The 15768-nt window shown below is 56.1% G+C and overlaps 1 protein-coding gene across 3 annotated transcripts in view; it reads left to right on the top strand.

Moving 5' to 3' along the window:
* Positions 1-14829, top strand: part of SUFU (SUFU negative regulator of hedgehog signaling) — a 112074-nt gene extending 97245 nt beyond the window's left edge. For 2 of the 3 annotated variants that reach the window (XM_059054122.2, XM_059054125.2), the window contains exons 10-12: positions 77-215; positions 9039-9107; positions 11576-14829. In XM_059054122.2, the coding sequence (XP_058910105.1) occupies positions 77-215; positions 9039-9107; positions 11576-11665 (298 nt within the window). In that variant the 3' untranslated portion in view covers positions 11666-14829. Of the gene's footprint in view, positions 1-76; positions 216-9038; positions 9201-11575 lie in introns of those variants that run through there. The other variant, XM_059054121.2, reaches the window with a different exon arrangement.
* Positions 14830-15768: the final 939 nt, after the last annotated feature.

Below are 15768 nucleotides of genomic sequence, written 5' to 3'. Positions count from 1 at the left end.
TCCCGGGGAGAGTAGCCTCCACAGTCCCTGAGCCCTGGCCAGGCCCGCTCTCACTGTCTCATGTTCCCACCCCCAGGGGCAGGCTCCTGCACGGACGGCACTTTACATATAAAAGTATCACAGGTGACATGGCCATCACCTTTGTCTCCACGGGAGTAGAAGGCGCCTTTGCCACCGAAGAGCACCCTTACGCAGCTCATGGACCCTGGTTACAAGTGAGAAGGCTCCTTTTCTTCTCCCTCCCTCCTGTCCGCGGGTCCTTCCTGTGCCCGCCCCCTCCCGGTCCTCCCTTGGCAGCTCTTGGTGGCTCCTCTTCCTGAGGGGCTGGTTGTGAGATGCCGTGTGGAGTGTGGATGCTACTGCCTAGCCCATCAGCTCCAGAAGCACTTCCTGGCCTCTCCCCCATACCCTGAGGCAGGCGCGATAACTCTCCAGGCCCTGGCCGTTGATAATTCTGTTTGCCACGGAAGTTCAGGTTTGAGGGATGTGAGGCTTTCTGCACCACTGGGTAAACCAAGGAACAGGAAGCGGGAGGGTGAAGCAGGATGGGAGGAAGTGTGGAGGCCACTCTCGTGCTATATGGAAAGCCCACCAGAATTCCTAGAAAGTGGGCATCTGGACCTGGACCGGGTGCTGGGCTGAGATGGGCAAGCGTTGGCACACAGAGCCTGCCCCATCTAATGGTTCTCCTTTTCCTCCTGATGGACACCCAGCTTCTCTGTGCAGAAACCTGCTGGCTTTTCCGGAATACTTTGTCCCTCCTTTGCTGTTCTGGCTGGAGCACAGCTTCAAGCCATTGCCCAGTGGGGTGCTGGGGCCTGAGAGCCATAGGCCATTTTCCAGCCCCAGCCCCATCCAGGTCTCTAACGGGTACTTGGCCCAACCCTGATTCCCACTCCCGGATGTATTAGAGGAACAACATCCTTTTTTGTTTGTTTGATGGGGGCATGGGAGGAGGAACACTCTACCTTACCTCTCTCAGAAAGGGAATCTGACCCTGCTCTAACAGGTGACTCTGCCTTGTTTGTGGCCTATGGTGGAGGGTGCAGGTGGGCGGAGGGATGACTGTAAAGGGGGAGAGAACTTGGCCGGTTCTGTGGGTTTAGCCTGGTCTGTGGGGGTCTGTGAAGTGTATACAGCATTAATATAGGCATGTTTTGAGTCTTTGAGTGTCTGTGTCTCTCCCTCAGGCCAGCTCCTCCCTGCCCCTCCCCACCAAAAACGCTAACCCTTAATTAAAACAAACGGCAAACAAAGGACACCAACCACGCTCCCCAGACTAAGCTGAGGTAGAAATGGAAGCCGGTGCTTTAGGGATATTGTGTTCCATAAATTATCTTGCCTTTTTCCACTGTTGTTATTACATTGTTTCATAACAAAATTACTTTGAACCATAAAGTTATAAATACATTTTAAAAGTCCCACTTGGTAACATTAGATTTCTGTCCATGTGGTGTTGGTAGTTGCTGTAGCAAAAGCTCTGAAGTATAACATTTGAAATTAGCCCAGCACAAGTGGAAAGGGCCTCCCCCCAGCCCCAGCGTGTCCCAGGGCACCGGGCTGCCTCTGTGGAGAGCAGGGAGGGGGTAGGCCTTCTACCTGGGCAGAGCTGGGAAGGAGTGGGGAACGAGGGACCGTGTAGGAGACCCCCAGCCCCTGAGAGGTCACAGGTCATCATTCCTAGCAGGTGACAGTGTGTTGACAGGTCACAGCAGGAGTGTCCTCAGATAGCACTTTTGTGTATTGAAGGTTAAGCACATTCTCTTGGGAAAGTAGGAACTAGAGTCTCCCCCAAACTCAAGAAGAAATTTCGCCCAGTTGCCTTTCTCATGCTCAACTCTGAACCTGTCCTTGGAGCCCCGCCAGCCCCCTTGGAACATCTTCCTGCCCACAGCAGAGATGGGGGGTAGTCAGCATCTCCAGTTCTCAGCAGCCTGGGGACCCGGGCCTCCGGAGGACTCGGCAGATGTCATGTTCCCCCGAGTCCCCACAAAGCTCTGGACCCAACCCTGATTCCCAAGCCCCTGATCCTCCGGCTACTGGTGTTCCCTTCCAGCCCTGCTCCCCCTCGCCTCCCTGACAGCCCCTCAGTGAGCTTGAGCACTCGGCCTGCTGACTCCCAGCACATGGTCCCCTCCCAGGCGCCGTTGCCCCGGGAACGGGAGCTGTGGGAACCAGCCGCAGGCCTCGGCATGTTTCAATAAAGTTGCTGTGCCGGGAGCTGCTTAATCAAAGGCCTGTGTTATGGGCTCATTAGTGTGGTCCACCACAGGGGCCAGCTCACAGGGGAGCTCCCGGGAAGGCTGGCTGGGGCCCGCTCCCCAGGCATGCACCCTAACTCACCAAGGGGTTTCTCAAGGCCCTTTCCAGGGAGCCCTGGGAAACCCGCTGCTCCTGCCCCTGCCCCCAGGCCAGCCAGTCCTCAGCTGTGAAGCCAACACCCACACCAGCCCTCCTCCCCGCCCCGCCCCCAAAGCAGTCAGCACTTTCTGCATCTGACTGGCAGCCCGCCTTCCTCTTTAGGGTCTTGCCACTGTGGTCACAGGCAGCTCCCTAGCTTGTGGGAACCTGGGCTTGTAATTACTTGTGGGCCTCTGAGTCTCCCTCTGGGGCTGCCTGTCTCCCCAGGAGTCTGAGGACCTCCTGGAGGCCTGGGGTCAGGCTCATATAGTCACCAGTGAGGGCCCACTCCGCTGGGCCAAGAGGGACACCAGGCTCCTCTGGAGGGAGACCCCAACAGAGAGGCCTGCCCTCACCTCCTACAGGGATCTCTCACTCATGCTTCCGGGATCCAGGGTGTCTCCCCTGACCCCTGTGTACCCAGGCCTGCTGGGGGCAGAGCATCAGGAAGGAACTGGATGCAGCAGCCCCAGGACTGAAGAGACCCAGACTTCTGTTCTCTTGGCTGCTGCTTGAACACTCCCTGTTGGTCCCAGAGGAGCTGGGAGGGGCTAGGATGACTTTCTTGCATCAGCCTTCAACAGCCTTGGAAGCCCTCACTCCCAGCCTTGGCACCTTGTTCTGGCCTCCAGCCCAGGCCTGTTATCTCTTGGGGAAGTGGCATGGCAGAGACACCCCACATGGGAGAAGAGAGACAAAGGAGAGCCTGAGAGAAAAAGGCAGAAAGTGAGGGAATCTGGGCCCTTTCCGGAGCTTGTGGAGTGGCCCCAGACAGGCCTCCACACCCACCTGCTCCTGCGCCTGCACCTGCCCTCCAGGCTCCTCCTTGCCCCATCTCTCCAGCCCCAGGAACGTCAAGGCCCCGGCCCAGAAAGGCAGGGCTGTCTGCAACCCCAGAGTAAGCACAGTGGACATTCCCTGCTTCCTGGAGGAGCTGGAGAGGCAGGAATCCTCCATTCCTTAAGCTCTTCAGTCTCCATAGGTTGACACCGGACTCCTCCGTTTGCCCTACCATTTGCTGTTTTTATTTTTCTGAGATGGTAAAGGCTGTCCACCAACTCCAGGGTTGTACAGGAGGGTCTTCAGACCAGGGGGAGGCCTGCCAGCATCTCTCCTGCACGCCTTCCCCCAGCATTCCTCATCCCAGTGGCTTTAACAAGCCTCTCTCCCTTGAGTCTGTCAACACTGGGCTGTTAGCCTCTGAGTGGGATCCTGGCCCAGAGCTGAGTCGTTCATCCGTCCCCAGCCAAGGTTGATCTGAAGGGGGAGAAGTCGGCCCCAGAGGTCACACAGGGGTCACATCACCAAATATGAGAATATTTTTTTAAGCCCTGCAATGCTTTCTCAGCTGTGTGGTGTCTGACCAGCTCACCCAGGTGGCCCCCCGTTCCCAGCCATTCCCTACCAGCCCTGATGGGAGGCCCAGGGCTTGGGAGAAGACACCCAGCAGCTGTTCAAGCGGGCTTCGCTTCTCCAGACCAGGTCTGGGGAGTCACTGCTGGGCTCTCCTCCTAGCCCAGCGGCTGACTCGCCACTGTCCTCTAGTCAAGCCGCTGCCTTCTCCTGTCCCCATGCACCCATTTGGATGTTGTGTGGAAGACACTTGGCAATCCCTGGCCCAGGCCCTGGGCAGCTCCTCTTCCGTGCCCCTGCTGTTTCTCCTTCCACTGGTGAACCTGGCCATGACTTAGTCCCCCTGGAGACCTTTGCTTGGGCTGCCATGGGGACCTCAGTGTCCAGGGTACAGCCGTTAGGGTTTAAATGCCAGCACTGTGCCTAGGGAAGTACAGCAGCCTCCCTTTCGGGCGAGGACTGTGACGGCCCGCTGTGCCCTCAGCAGCAGCCAGAGCAGGGGGAGTGTGAGCCTGCTCCTGGCCACCTCAGGCAACTCCTCACCACCCAGCAAGGACAGGAAATGAAGGTGGCCTCCCTGTGCCACCACTGCAGTGGTAGCTGCCACACACACCTCTGCCCCCGAGCCTGGGGGGCGGGGGTCCTCTGGGCTGTTTTCTCACTTCCGTCTGGCCGGCCGGGGTTGAGGGGACGCCAACTGGCCTGCTTCCTGGTCCTGTGTCCCCCGCTGCCATTGTGAGTGCCAGAGCAGCTCCATGGCAGGCTCTGCCCCGTAAACAGCACACCTCTTTCCCTGAGAGGAGGAAAGGGAAGGAAAAAGAAAGCCAAACTTGTTGGGAAGCAAGAACAACGTGTCAACATGAAGAGCAAACAAGGCCCCAGACAAAGTGTGGATTGTCATACTAAGGGGAAGGAGTGGGCATTGTCAGGACCGCAGACATTTGAATCAGATCTACAGCAGCTGGGCCCCTGCCTGTCCCATAGCCAGGCCTGCCCAGAGCAGGCAATGATGAAAGATTACTTTTCAGGTTCCTTCTGGAACTTGCTGGGGCCTGGGGAATTGGGAGATTGTTGACAATCCTCCATCTTCACCAACCAGCCAGGCTGTCCTAAGGCACTGGGTGTGAGCACCTTGGAGTGAGCTGCTGGCCTGTGTTCCAAGCCTCATCAAAGGTGGAGGTTGGGAGTGGGGGGCAGGGAGCCACTGCTCCCCTCCCAGCTCCACCAGTTAGAGCTGGTAGTAGAGCTGCAGCCACTAACTCATCTGTATTGGTTAAACCTGTGCCCAAACTCACTTCCCCTGTGAGTGTATTTCCCCAGCACTCCCGCCACCATGATCTCCTGGAGGGAGGGGTTGCCTTTTTAAAATGCAGATGCCTTGGCCTTGCCTGAGCTATTCAGCTTCAGAAGGTCTGGATTCAGAAGGTCTGGATGGGGCCTGGTATCTCTGTGTTTTCAAAATCCTTCTAGGGGAGTTTGCTGCTCAGATTGCTTGGGGGGGCTTTCCCGTCTCACTGGAGAGTCTTCTCCCTCCAAGGGTTGCTTATGCAGACATAAGCATTTATGCCCAGCTCTTGGTGAGTACTATCATCGATGAGTGCTATTTTCATTATTATTATTATTTCTACTGCTATTTTCTGGACTAATGTAACTGTCGTCATATGTACACATTTACCAAGCTGACCTGGAAATTTGACCTGCTGTCCCCACTTGGAAACTGTATTGGGGCATGGTTTGCCTTCCTTTCCAGTTGGCCAACCTGGTTTTGAGCAGCTGCATGTCTGTGACGCCCAGGGTTCCAGCCCTCTTGAGCTGAGCAGGTGGCTGGGAGATGTGTCGCTGGTTTTCCAGGACATTGGTTGAAGCCAAAGTCACCTCCACCTCCCCCATCAGAGGAGAGAGAGGAGTCAGCTCTGAGCATACAAGGCTTCTTGAATTGGGGTACTTTCCCCAGACAGGAAAAGAGCATCTTCTACCACCATGAGGTCAGATCACTGTTCTTCTAAAGTCCAGACTTGTCTCCTCTCGACACCCGCGCATCTGCACAATGGGAATGCTGGTTACCTGCCTTATAGGACTGCCCTAAGGATTCAGTGAGATGATACCAGTCAAGCACTTGGCCCAGTGCCTGGCACACGGGGGAGGCGCTGCTTCTGCTTTTGGCGGTATTATCATTACCAGTGTCATTATCATAACCCTTCCTGTTATTATTTGTGGCAGAGCCAGGCAGCTCCATGGGGACCCAGGGAGCTTCAAGAGCCCGAAGCCCCAGAATTGCACAGGCTTTTCCCACAGTTGCATCACAACGGCGAGTCTGTTCCTCGTGAGAGCGCCCAGGAGCTGCTCCATCATAGCTGTCTATCTCCAGTGTCCTGTTGATAAGATCTGTTAACATTCTCAGCTCCAGGTCTGAAATATACAAAGAACAGGGCCTGTTTGTTCAATCCAAGCTTCTAAGGTTTAACTCCCAAAGGAAATTAAATTAGGTGCCTGGAGCTATGACAGTCTGTCGTGTTTCTTTGCAGGGAATGTCACCGTTAATATCATGCAGATCTCATGTATAATTTTCCCCCGTTTAATTCTTTTAAAATGTGACGTTTCCAGCAGGAACCAACGAATCACCAAAAGTGAAAATTGAGGAGTGACTAGGGTTTGTCCCCTTTTTCGGTCTTACCATCCCCTCCCCCAGCTGAGTATAAAATGAGTCCACACACAGATCGTACACACCTGGTAGCTGGTCTACCAAAAGCCACCATAACTCACCCTCTCTCCACCACCAGTTCCAGACCTTTGTCAGAGGAACTGGCTTAGGACTGAACTCAGTGTTGGTGGGTTTACCTTTACCATTTCTACAGCTGTTTGGAGTCTCTCTGTGTGGTCACTGTCCCTGTGAACCCTCCCACAATCCCATCTCACCCCCAGCACTAGCTACAGTGCCAGGCCTATTTACCTCTCTGGCAGAAACGTCCTCCCTCCAAAGTATTTGTGGGTTAGAAATCAGTTCAGCCTGGCCCGGACTGGAGCCATTGTAATATAATTGGGTTTTAGGTATGCTTGTGTTTGTGCTAGCATTTGCAGAGATGGCAGCAGGCCCCGGAAATGCCAAAAATGTGAATGTGACTTTTGTACTACTTAAGCAGACTGGTGAAAACTGGTAGAGAGACTCGGGGCTTTGGGGGGCAGTGGGGAGGGAGAGCCCTGGGATAAGAGCAGGAGGAGCAAGGGCTCCAGCTGTGGGAGGAGGAGGATCAGGGTGGGTTTGGGAAGGGGTCACGGTAGTCTGCGAGAGGAGTCAGCCAGTCCCGCCTTGGGGAACCAGGAGGAAGGTGGGAGGGGGCACCTCAGGTGGGCATTTCCCTGGACCGGCTTTGCCTGTCTAAACCTTGTCTCTGTCTCCACTTGAAGCCTGAGCTCCTCAAACAGAAACTTCGGTGAGGAGTTGCGGGCCAGTGGTTGGAGCTGTTTTGTCTCTGACCGCGGGCTTGCAGCCTGAGAAGGAGATGACCTTTGGCTCCCTGTCAAGCGCGGGAAGGTGCTTGTCCAGGTGGGGAAGGGACTGCCTTCATACTTGTGTCCCTGAGGCTCCCCCCAGGGCCAGGCCTAGCAGCGGCACCCAGGGAATGCTTATGGAATCAAATAGATGAGCGGAAGGATCAATAAATGAGTAAATGTCGTGAGGGTAAAGACCTCAGGATTTGGAAGCTGTGCTCTGGGCGCTAACTTTAGAGTCCAGGCAAGACCGGGACCTGATCTTGTCTCAGCTGCTCACAAGCCACGTGGCATTGGGCAAATCACATAACCTATCTGTGTCTCAGTTTCCTCATCTGGAAGGCGATAAGATTTATGAGCAGTTTAGCACGGTGCCTGATGTGGTGGTGTTTTACCCGCTCACTTGGGGTAGTTTTCTCATTCCTTGCTCACGCCTCCAGCCCATCAACTTCCTTTCTTCGGAGCCCTCCGTCCTCTGAGGTGCCCAGTGATCCTGCTTGCTCGCCTTCCTTTCTCTGCCATTTCACTTGATTTCACAAGCTGACTCTATTCCAGATGTTGAAACTTGTGTTCTCATCAGAGTGGACAACTCCCAGGGGAAACCTGATGGGTATCTTCTCAAGTCCTGGATCCTCCTCCTTGTCACCGGGGACTTCTCCTCAGAGGAGCCCCTCACCTTGGTCTTCAACTCATTGTTCTCTTCCTCTGTCCCCCCCCCACCCCCACCCCGGGCGTTCACAGGCTGCTGAAGAGGCAGAACGAACGAGGTGGGGAGAGCCAAGCCCGGGGGGACAGAAGGGTCCGCTGCAGAGGTCAGGGGGCCCTGTTGACCAGCACGGAGGGAGAGGGGTAGTGGAAGGGGTCAGGCTGGGCAGAGGAGCCAGTCGAGAAGACAGCCCACCAGGCTGAGGAAGCCCTGGGTACCCTTGAACATTGCTGCTAACTGTGAAAACTGCTTTAGGAGGTGAGGGTGGTGGCTGTGCCTGCCGCATAGTGGGACCAGGCTGTCCTCTACGTCAAAGCGTGAAGCCACAAGACACCAGACTAGAGCAGCAAAGTGGGATAGCTGGGAGATGCCCTGGGGAAGAGGTTTCTTAAAGGAAAGCTTGAAGAACTCAGTGGCTGAATGGGGCCAGCAGGGCAGGGATCTGGAAGCTTCCAGTCTGAGAGGAGGTGGAGGCCACAGATGGAAGTGGGAGTTAAGGAGTCCCTTTCCCTTCTGTAAAATGAGAGAGGTTCTTGTACAGTCTCCAAACTCTGCAGCTCACACGTTCTTGGTTGTACCTTCTGGGGCATTTCCAGATTCCAGATGAGGCTTGTATTCCAAATCCAGACAGATTCCTTCTGTTCTACCAAGTGAACCTGGTTGGGCAAGGACAATGTTGGAATCTCTCTTCTCTGCCCCTCGGCTCTTCTGTCTCCCCTCTACCATACTGCAGCGCGCAGGAAGCCCGAACTGCCAAAATAGGGGTTCCTCCCCACCCGTTCTCGTGTCCCTTCTGGGACCAGCGCTGCCATCTCTCCAGATGTCCCCGCCTGCTCCCCATTGTCCTCTGATGTCCTTCCTCCTCTGCCCCAGTCCCTCTGATGTGCTAGGCAGGTGGTGGGGGGGGTTGGGGGCAGCGTGTGGGTGACAGTCAGGGATAGACCTCAAACCCTTCCCTGGGTCCCTAGAACACATCGCAGTGGCCTCATAGCTCCTAATGGCCCAAAGAAAGGTCCATAGCTTGGCAGCTAGCAAAAAGACCATACATTACAAAAAAATAATAAAAGCCTGTCTTGTGCCTTCTTCCCAGATTCTGTTGACTGAAGAGTTTGTAGAGAAAATGTTGGAGGACTTGGAAGATTTGACTTCTCCAGAGGAAGTAAGCTGTTTGATTCTCTCTGATGGCAGGTTCCAGTCTCCAGGAGCGCACGCGTGTGTGTGTGTGTGTGTGTGTGTGTGTGTGTGTGTGTGACGTGTGGAGATAGGCTGGAAAGGAGATGTTAAATGGCTTTATTTCTCTTCCCTGAACCACCCCCTACCCCACTGCCAGCCCTTGTAAGGACACCCAGCAAATTGTCTGAATTGCCAACCCCTGAGAACCTCATTGAAGAGGCAGCCAGGGCCTTCAGGCTCCTCATTGAGGAGCACAGAGTTCTCCACAGCCCCTGCTGTTCCCTGGCAGGTTCTGAACAGAAAGCCCACGCCTGCTGCCAGAGAACATTCCACGGGAGAGTTCTGGTGGGCAGCGAGGGACTCCTGCTCTTGCCTCAGGCCACCCAGGAGCCACTCTCCTTCCTCCCTTCTCTGGCCATGAGCTCTCCCCTCTGGTCTACCTCTTCCAGCCCTAGCCAAGCTGGCAGGCCAGGTGGGGGCCTGTGCTTTCCCTGGCTCTTCTGCTGGGGTATAGGAATGGAGCCCATAATCCCCTTTGTTTTTCTTCCTTGTTCCCAGCATCCTCATTTGTGGGGACTTACCTCATCCTGGAAAGTCCCTTCCCCTCCCCCAGCCTCCTACCAAGCAGCACCCCGGCGTGTTGAGCCTTCCTGGCCTCAGTGCCCTGCCAGATAGGTTAATGGAACATTAGCAAGCTGGCTGTCCTCCTGCTCTTCTGGGCCCTCCCCTGCCCCAGGGCAGAGATAGACCCTTCCTTCACCTTTTGTGCCAGGAAGTGTGTTTGGGGGAGAGCTCCTTCACCTCCCAGGGGCCAGGCTTCCAAGCTAGAGCGAAGCCAGGCAGGAGCCAGCTTTCAGCCAGGGCTGGAGCTTCCAGTTGCCGGGGCTTCCAGGACCGAGTCAGCCAGGACATGGAGGCCTCCGACAGATGTCCACAGGGCGATGGACAGTGCACAGGGCAGGACTAGCCCATCCAGGTCTCCAGGTGAACAGGAACTCCTCAGAGCCTGAGGTCACCCCCAATGGGATCGTGTCTTTTCTCTCCTCTGGGATGTGGCCTGATAAATTAACTCATTTATGCATTCAAAAGTCACCAAGTACCCAGTCTGTGCCAGCCAGTCAACCCCCTCAAGTCACCGGTCCCTGAAGCCTGGCTCCCATTCAGTCAGACCAGAGCCAGCTGCCCAGAAGTGCTTCCGGAGAGGCCATGTCGCACAGGGATGGCACCATGCCAGACTGCTGCTTTCAGCTCGGGTGCTGAGGGGGTGGAAGGGGGGTAGTCCAGGCAGGAGGGACAGGAGCCAGGAGGAGCTTAGGAAAGTAGGTCACTAAAAATGACTTTTTTTTTTCTTTCCTGTCCAGAGGCTGTCCCCACACCCTGTCCCCACTCTCCACTTTGGTCCTGGCTTGGACAGTCCCCCATCAGAGGGAGGGAGAGGGAGCCAGTCAGGAAGTGTCAGGCCCATCCACTGCCAGCACCAGCTCTAGGCAGGCTGAAGGCCCTGCTCTTCCCTCCTTCCCAGCCTGGCCTGTCTTCTTGCCTGGCCCCGGGGCAGCGGGAGTCACAAAAGGCAGACAGACCCTGCTCCTAAATCGGAGAGCATCTATGAGCACCATAGGACCCATGCAGGGTCCTAGCATACAGAAGGAATAAGATAGGTCAGCCTCTTCCCCTACCCCCACCGGAAGCCCGAGAAACACAATTGTAGGCAAATGAGTGATTCCGGGGAGTCGGGTAGGAAGACCTTGGGCTCTCCTTGGCCGCTGCCGGCACCTCTCTCAGGCTGGTAACCCTGGGAAGCAGGTGAGAATGAACAAGGGGGAGCAGGATGGGGGTTTACTCCTCTCGAGAATGCACCAGGCCCAAGAAATCACCTTAAGCCACACTAGCCCTGCTTCTTGGCACCCACCGAGGCCTAACCAGGGCCTCCTTCCCTGGGGACCCTTTGGCAAAGGCTACAGAGGGCCAGTTCCAGTGTTCTTCCCCACCAGCCTCAGAAAGAAGCCATGGCAGGGACAGGACCGCAGAGTTCCAGACCTCAAGCCACTTCCCTGTAGCATCTGCACCCTCCCCTGCCCCCCATCCTCTAGCCCCTGGGCCTCAGGGAGCAGATTCCTTACATGCTTGAGGCAGAACCAAGGAAGTGAGCTGGAGGGAGGTCAGCACAGTCAAGAAAGAGTTAGAAAACAAGCCTCCTCCAGCCCCAGTTAATTATTGGCAAGGCAAGGGGAAAGGGGGGGTCAGCGAACTCCAGCAGCTTGACCCCAGCCGCCCACCTGGGTCTAGCATTGGTGACTGAAGCCAGGCAACCAGTGGCCTGTCTTGCCCCCAGCACCCAGGGGACAGGGCCTCAGTGAGGGTCCTGGCCTCTCTCTAGGCAGCGTGGGAAGAAGGCAGGCAGTGGGTTCTGCTAACCGTGTATACTCTGGCTCTGTGCTTGTTCCCCCTCCGCAGTTCAAACTTCCCAAAGAGTACAGCTGGCCCGAAAAGAAGCTCAAAGTCTCCATCCTACCTGACGTGGTCTTTGACAGTCCGCTGCACTAGCCTGGGCTGGGCCCTGCAGGGGCCAAGGGAGAGCCCAGCTGCTCCCCGGTGACTCCAGTGTAACAACTGCGTAAACGAGACTCCCACAAATAAAAGGACAAGTGTGAGGATGACCACGCAGCCACTGCGCCCGTAGCCCGCTGGGATGCCACGCACAGGCCGCAGGCCCACCCCCTCATCTGCAGCTCGGGGGCCTCCCCCGGCAGCCGGCCAAGCCAGGTGACCAGGCCCTGGCCCCAGTGGGCCACAGTTGGGCAAATGCCAACCTTCCCCTCCTGCCACTGCCACAGGTTCCGTTTTGAGATTTGCCTCCGGACCTCTGATGTGCTCCTAGGTGGAGACAGGCCTGGTTCTCACCTACCCTCTGCCACACAGCCCAGCAGGAAGGAGGCGGAGTGGCCGCCTGCGCTGCCCAGCTCAACTCTGGGGTGCCTTTGTTAGTCAAGCTCCTCTGGCCATGGAACGATTCCTTCGATCGTGTTTGGTTTTCTTCCTCCTTATTTTATTTTGTAGCAACCGGATGGTATTTTATTGCTCTTCAAAGATGTCCAGAAGCCATCTATATAATGTTTTTTAAACAGAACTTTATTTCCAGATGAACTTTCTCATTCTTTCAGACAAGGGCCTGGGCCCATCTCCCCCTGAGCTGCCACCACAGAAGGTGCCAGTGTTCGCCTGCCAGTCCGGGGCCCTGGAGGAGCCAGCTTCGCAGAGAGGCTTTTCTTCCCAGCTGGGCCTGGTGGAGCTGAGGCACTCCCCCATTGCAGCCTTGAGCCCAGTTTAGCTGGGCCAGGAAGGGCTGCTGCTGGTTCCCAGCTGGACTGGGGCCCCACAAAGTTCAAGGATCATCAGGATCTCTGAGACTTGGTGACTGCAGCCTCACCTTCCAGGCGTTTTCCTCCCAACCAGGTGTGCCTGAGAGAGGGCGAAGCCCAGTGCTTCACAGACCATCCCCACCTGCCACTCAGGGCCTGGGTCACCAGCTCTCTGCCACTGCCATCCCATTTCCTCATCCCCTGGGCCTCCCAACCTCCAGGCTGCAGGACTCTGGCTTATTAAAAACAGAAAAATCAACCTCTCAACATGTCTTTCATTTTGGTTTTGCAAACGCTGCATTCTCCTGCCCTCCCGCCCTCCCTGCATCCATTCATTTCTCATCCTTCATTCTCTACCCCTTGTCCTATCTCCTTTCCTGCATCCTGGCCTCTCGTGGTCCTTGGTCCCTCGCCCCAGTATTGCACATCTCGTGGTCTTCCTATCTCATAGCCAACCTATCTCTGGCCCATGGTTTTGGGGTTCTTCTTGGGTTGTCTCCCACTTTCGACCTGGAATCAGCAAGCCCCTTTCGTGCCCTCACCCCCAACTCCAGGGACGGCTATTCCGAGATCACCCTTCAGGCCTTTCCAAAACAAAGTCCTTTTGTCTGTCATGGACTACACAGGCCCGTGCCCTGTCCCTTTCTGCAGCCACCACACACACAGGCACCACCGGGAGTGCCAAGGAGGCCCACGGGGTGCAGGACGCCTCTGATGAGCAGTCTAGCCAAAGAGCTGCCTCCAGGGGCCGTGAGGGTAGTGGCCAGGCTGTTGGACTTCCGAGGGGCCACTCGGGTCTGGTTCATTCTCTGCATGTACCAGCAGGGCTGCCTGGTTAACCCCATCAAACTCAGCACTTCACGGCGGATCAGCCTGGCATTTGGGAGAGACGCCCCCCCACACACACGCAAGCGCCGAAGATGGAAGCCCCTCTGGACCTGATGTTGTCAGCAGCTGTGCCTTCTGAGGACTCTTCCAGAAGGATGTTTCCTGGCCTTCTCCCACCACAGCATCCGTGCCTTTAAAGCTCTTGTCTTCAGACATTTCATGGCCAAAGAGGTGCCATTGGCTCGCCTCCCTGCTTGCCATCTTGACCTGCCTCTCCACAGATTATTTCTTTCTGGGAACCTTCCTCTACCTGCCTCGTTTGGCTTGTGGGGAGGGGGTATTTTCTGAGCTAAGTTTTGTTGTCAGTGTGGGAGGCAGAAGGGAAGCAGGGGAGCTCTGAGACGATGAGCCTGTGAGGCCTGTGGCCCCTTCTTGCCCCGTCAGGGTGGGGAACCTCCAAAATTCGGCTGGGACCAGCCTCCATCTCCTTTCCCTAGAGTGCATGGGCTCCGGGGGAGTGGTAGAACATTCGCCATCTCTGCCCAGACCTCCTTTCCCTTAGGCGGTGGTGCCTTCCAGAGGTTTCTCAGCGAGGGGGCCCTCCATGGAGCTTCTGTCCGGTGAGAGGGGACCCTCACTGGGGATGAAGCGAGGCTGACCATGGGGCATGCCCAGTACAGCACCTGGCATATGATGGGCGCTCACTAGATGGACCCCTTCTTTCCCTCCCTGTAGCTCTTTGGGAGCCCTGACCTCGTAGTAAGTTGGGGAGGTAAGAAGCCTCCCTCCCTAAATCAGCCTTCCTCGAAACTTGCCCCATCCTACCCCGTCCTTCCAGGCTGAAGCTTCTGAGAAGAAGGGGCTCCCCCATGCTGTTTGCCAGCTACACGGCAGCCCACGGCTCCTGAGGTCCAGTGTGGGCTGCAGGAGGACCACAAGACCCAGCTGCCATTCTGTGGGGCTGGAGAGGCTCATGCAAGGTCTCAGGTCTGGCTGAGGAGCTGGTGCCTCTTCCTGCCCTTCTCTTCCCAGGGCGAGGCTTCAGGGCAGGGGCTGGGAAGCCTTGGGGAGAGAGTCTAAAGAGCTAGCACGTTTTAAAAAATAAACACAGAGTCTTGAGACTGGGTTTTGAGATTGAGTTGAGAGCAGGGAAAGAACGTGAAGGTCGGCCCCTATGGGGCAGACCAGGAGAGAATTCCCTCGACTGTATTTTTTTATCTGGTTGTCTTTCCTCTCTGGCTTCCAGGTCCCTGTGACAGGTGAGGTACCTGGGTCCCTGTTGTAAGTCAGGAGCCCTGTAGAAAGAGCCCTCCTTTTGTACAAGTACCTGAATGCTGCAATGAGCAGACTTTTGTAAAATTTTATATTAGTTTCTAATGTCAATGGTGACTCGGTTCCTGGGGGCTGCAGCCAGCCTGGGACTTTTGTAAGAATTTTTGGGTGACTCACTTAGGTGTCGTTTCCTTCTTGCCCCCTCTTCCTCTGTGTAATCTAAGTGCATTAAACGTATTTGCAGAAGTGCCTGGGTCTTGTGCTCCTTTCTGGCTGCCTGGAGTAGGGGAGCAGAAAGCCAGGGGCCCTGCCAGAGGGGGTGGGTTGGACTCAGCCACTTAGAAGAAGCCAGGATGTGGAAAGGCCCTGAAGACTGATGTTGGGAGTGGAGAGGGTGCCAGGGAAGCAGGACCACACGGCCTGTGGCTCTTCAGTCATGCAGAAGTGACCTCGCAGGTACAGGCTCTCTTTCACTGGTCTTGAATTCCTATAAGGTCAGGGGGGTAGGAGGTGGAACACAGTCTGGGGAGATGAGTGTGTGGGTAAAGGCCCTCTCTTCTGCTTCATTCTCCTACCCACCTCTCACCAAAAAATCCTTTTCCCTTGGGAAGGCGGGCCTTCCTGAGGTCCACTTTGGAGCCCTTACACCCCTTTCAGCGAGGGCAAGAGACAGCACTCCCCTCACCGGGCACCTAAATTCAACCTCCTAATCCAGGCCCTGGGGGGAGGATGGAGGGGCAGCCTCAGAACTGGCCCACTGGGTGACACAGAGGCCACCCTACCATTCCTGTTAAATCCTCTGGGCCTGGTATGGGTGAGGAGGCAGGTGGATCTTCCTTCCCCGGATCACTCAGCTCCTATGTCTCCAGGGCCTGGTGGCAGAGCAGAGCCTAGTGCTAGAGGGGGAGAAGGCAACAGCCTGGGGCCTTAGAGGCAGGCAGGAGTGGGTCTTCACCCAGACAGGGTCCAGGAAGCTGCAGGACTGCTCTGGGCCCTCACATATTCTTTCCCTTCCTACTAGGCCTGCTTGTCTGTCCTGGGGAATAGCAGCAGGGCCCTTTTCTTCTGGTCCTCAGCATGGAGCTGTAGCACTGAGGGGGTTCTGCAGAGGTCCTGGGGGCACCACAAGAGGGTAGGGGGCAGGAGTCAGCTCCTGTGACGGGTCTCTTAGCTCCCCTCCCTGTCCTC

The sequence above is a fragment of the Kogia breviceps genome, chromosome 2 (genome assembly GCF_026419965.1).
Source record: "Kogia breviceps isolate mKogBre1 chromosome 2, mKogBre1 haplotype 1, whole genome shotgun sequence".
Lineage (NCBI taxonomy): Eukaryota > Metazoa > Chordata > Mammalia > Artiodactyla > Physeteridae > Kogia > Kogia breviceps.
Note: the sequence above shows the minus strand (reverse complement) of the source record. Positions and strands in the feature narration are given on the sequence as shown.